The sequence below is a fragment of the Parus major genome, unplaced genomic scaffold, assembly GCF_001522545.3.
Source record: "Parus major isolate Abel unplaced genomic scaffold, Parus_major1.1 Scaffold699, whole genome shotgun sequence".
Taxonomy (NCBI): Eukaryota; Metazoa; Chordata; class Aves; order Passeriformes; family Paridae; genus Parus; species Parus major.
The window spans coordinates 3407-5986 of NW_015379583.1; the positions used below are offsets into that span (position 1 = coordinate 3407).

At 67.5% G+C, this 2580-nt stretch overlaps 1 protein-coding gene across 1 annotated transcript in view; it reads right to left on the bottom strand.

Annotated features, from left to right (window-relative positions):
* LOC107199430 (tyrosine-protein kinase JAK3-like) overlaps positions 1-2580 on the bottom strand; it is a gene marked incomplete at its 3' end in the record, with an annotated part of 6895 nt that overhangs the window by 3374 nt on the left and 941 nt on the right. The window contains exons 2-4 of the mRNA XM_033511790.1: positions 2189-2386; positions 1055-1178; positions 841-958 (exon numbers count right to left, since the gene is read on the bottom strand). Coding sequence (XP_033367681.1) covers positions 841-958; positions 1055-1178; positions 2189-2378 — 432 coding nt within the window. The remainder of the gene's footprint in view (positions 1-840; positions 959-1054; positions 1179-2188; positions 2387-2580) is intronic.

Sequence of the window (2580 nt, forward strand, 5' to 3'; positions counted from 1 at the left end):
CCCTCTGGGCACCCCTGGTATCCCTCTGAGCACCCCTGGTATCCCTCTGACACCCCCTGTATCCCTCTGAGCACCCCCGGTACCCGTCTGGGCACCCCTGGTATCCCTCTGGGCACCCCCGGTACCCCTCTGAGCACCCCCGGTATCCCTCTGGGCACCCCCGGTACCACTCTCGGCATCCCCGGTACCCCTCCGAGCATTCCCGATACCCCCGGTATCCCTCTGGGCACCCCCGGTACCACTCTGCCACCCCCTGTATCCCTCTGGGCACCCCTGGTATCCCTCTGAGCATCCCTGGTACCCCTCTGACACCCCCGGTACCCCTCTGAGCACCCCTGGTATCCCTCTGGGCACCCCTGGTATCCCTCTGGGCACCCCCGGTACCCCTCTGAGCACCCCCGGTACCCCTCTGAGCATCCCCCGGTACCCCCGGAACCCCTCTGGGCACTCCGGGGACGGGGACCTCGCGGTGGTGACATCTCAGAGGGGACGGTGACCCCATGGAGGTGACCTGGAGGGGACAATGAGCTCTCTGGTCACTGAGGAGGTGACAGTGCCCTTGCGGTGATGCTGTGTAGGGGACAGTGACCCTGCAGTGCCACCTGGGAGGGGACACATCCTCCGTGACCCCTGGAGACGGCGAGCGCCGGGGCCCGGAGCTCCGCGGCACCGAAGGGGTTACGGCCGCGTCCGCCCACAGCTCCGGCCACCCCACCGAGGTTCCCTCCCCNGAGGAGGAAAAGAGGAGGAAAAAAGGAGGAAAAGAGGAGGAAGAAGAGGCAGCGGACGTAGAAGAGCAGGAGGAAGAAGAGGAAGAGGAGGAGGAGGCCGGCTGGCAGCGCTCACCTGAGCGAACAGGTAATCAATGACAGGGTAGTCCAGGACAGGGCTGGCCCGGTCGTTCAGCAGCTGGAAGCGGTGGCACTGTCCCTGCCCGCACCAGTTGGGGAAGAAGAACCTGGCGGGGACAGCGGAGGGGTCCCGGCGCTGCTCCCCACCGGGAGCGCGGCCCCAAAAGCCGCGGGGGAAGGGCGGGGCCGGGCCGGGGCCGGACCTGATCCTGTACACCACGACCTGGCTGCGGGATTCATCCACGGTGAACAGGTGGTTGGGGGGGAACCAGCAGCTCAGGTCCTCCGTGGCCAGGGCGAAGAGCGGGTGGCACACGGGCAGAACGCCTGGGGAGCCAGAGGGGGCTGGCACCGGAGCCCAGGGGTGCAGAGAGCCCAGGGCCACCGCTGGATCTGCGGTCCAGGGAGCCCTGCGCCCGTCACCGCTCACAGCTGGAGCCCAAAGCCACCGCTGGGACCCCACGGCTTTGGTTGGTGGCCCAAGGCCACATCTGGCACCCAAACCCCACAGCTGGCATTCAGGAGCCCGCTTGGAGGGTGAGCACAGGGCCCCGAGGGCAGAACCGGGACCCCAAAGCCGCAGCCAGGACCCCAAAGCCAGAGCTGGAATCCAGACCCCACAGCCAGGATTCCCCATTGAGGATGAGCTTGGGACTCCGTACCCACATCCAGAACTCCATCCTCAGATCCAGAACCCCATTCCTGCCCCCAGAACCCCATTCCTGCCCCCAGAATCCCATTCCTGCCCCCAGGACCCCATTCCTGCCCCCAGGACCCCCCGTTCCCACATCCAGGACCAGGTTCTCGCACCCAGAACCCCACATCCACACACCCAGAACCCCATTCCTGCCCCCAGGACCCCATTCCTGCCCCAGGACCCCATTCCTGCCCCCAGGACCCCCCGTTCCCACATCCAGGACCCTGTCCCCACATCCAGGATCCCATTCCTGCCCCCAGGACCAGGTTCTGGCACCCAGAACCCCACATCCCCACACCCAGAACCCCATTCCCGCACTCAGAACCCCCCATTCCCACATCCAGCACCCCACTCCGGCCCCCAGGACCCCCCGTTCCCACATCCAGGACCCTGTCCCCACATCCAGGACCAGGTTCTCGCACCCAGAACCCCACATCCACACACACAGAACTCCATTCCCGCACTCAGAACCCCCCGTTCCCACATCCAGCACCCCAATCCCGCCCCCAGGACCCGCCATTCCCACACCCAGAACCCCAAATCCCCACACTCAGGACCCCACTCCCGCCCCCAGGACCCCCCATTCCCACATCCAGCACCCCACTCCGGCCCCCAGGACCCCCGAGCCCCCGTTGCTGACCGCAGGCTTTGGCAGCGCTCACGCAGAGCTCCTCGGCCGTGTAGCGGCCGCAGGTGAAGCTGAGCGAGCCGGGCCCGAGGCTGGGGCCGAGCTGGTGGTACAGGAGCACCCGCAGGGCTCCGCTCTCGCCCGAGGAGAGGCTGCAGGAGCGGGCCCCGATCAGCGGCGTCTGCTCGCCCAGCGGGGCCATGGAGGGAGCTGCAAGGAGAGGAGGGCGCGCAGTGACCCCCTGGTCCCGCTCCTGCCCTTCCCTCACCGTTCTCCCCGCGGCCAAACCCCGCAAAGGAGGAGGAAAGGGAAACTGAGGCACGCGGTTGGATATCCCTCCCCGCTCTCCCAGCCTGTCACGGTGTGAGGAGGGAGGACGCGGCTCCATCCCGGCTCCATCCCGG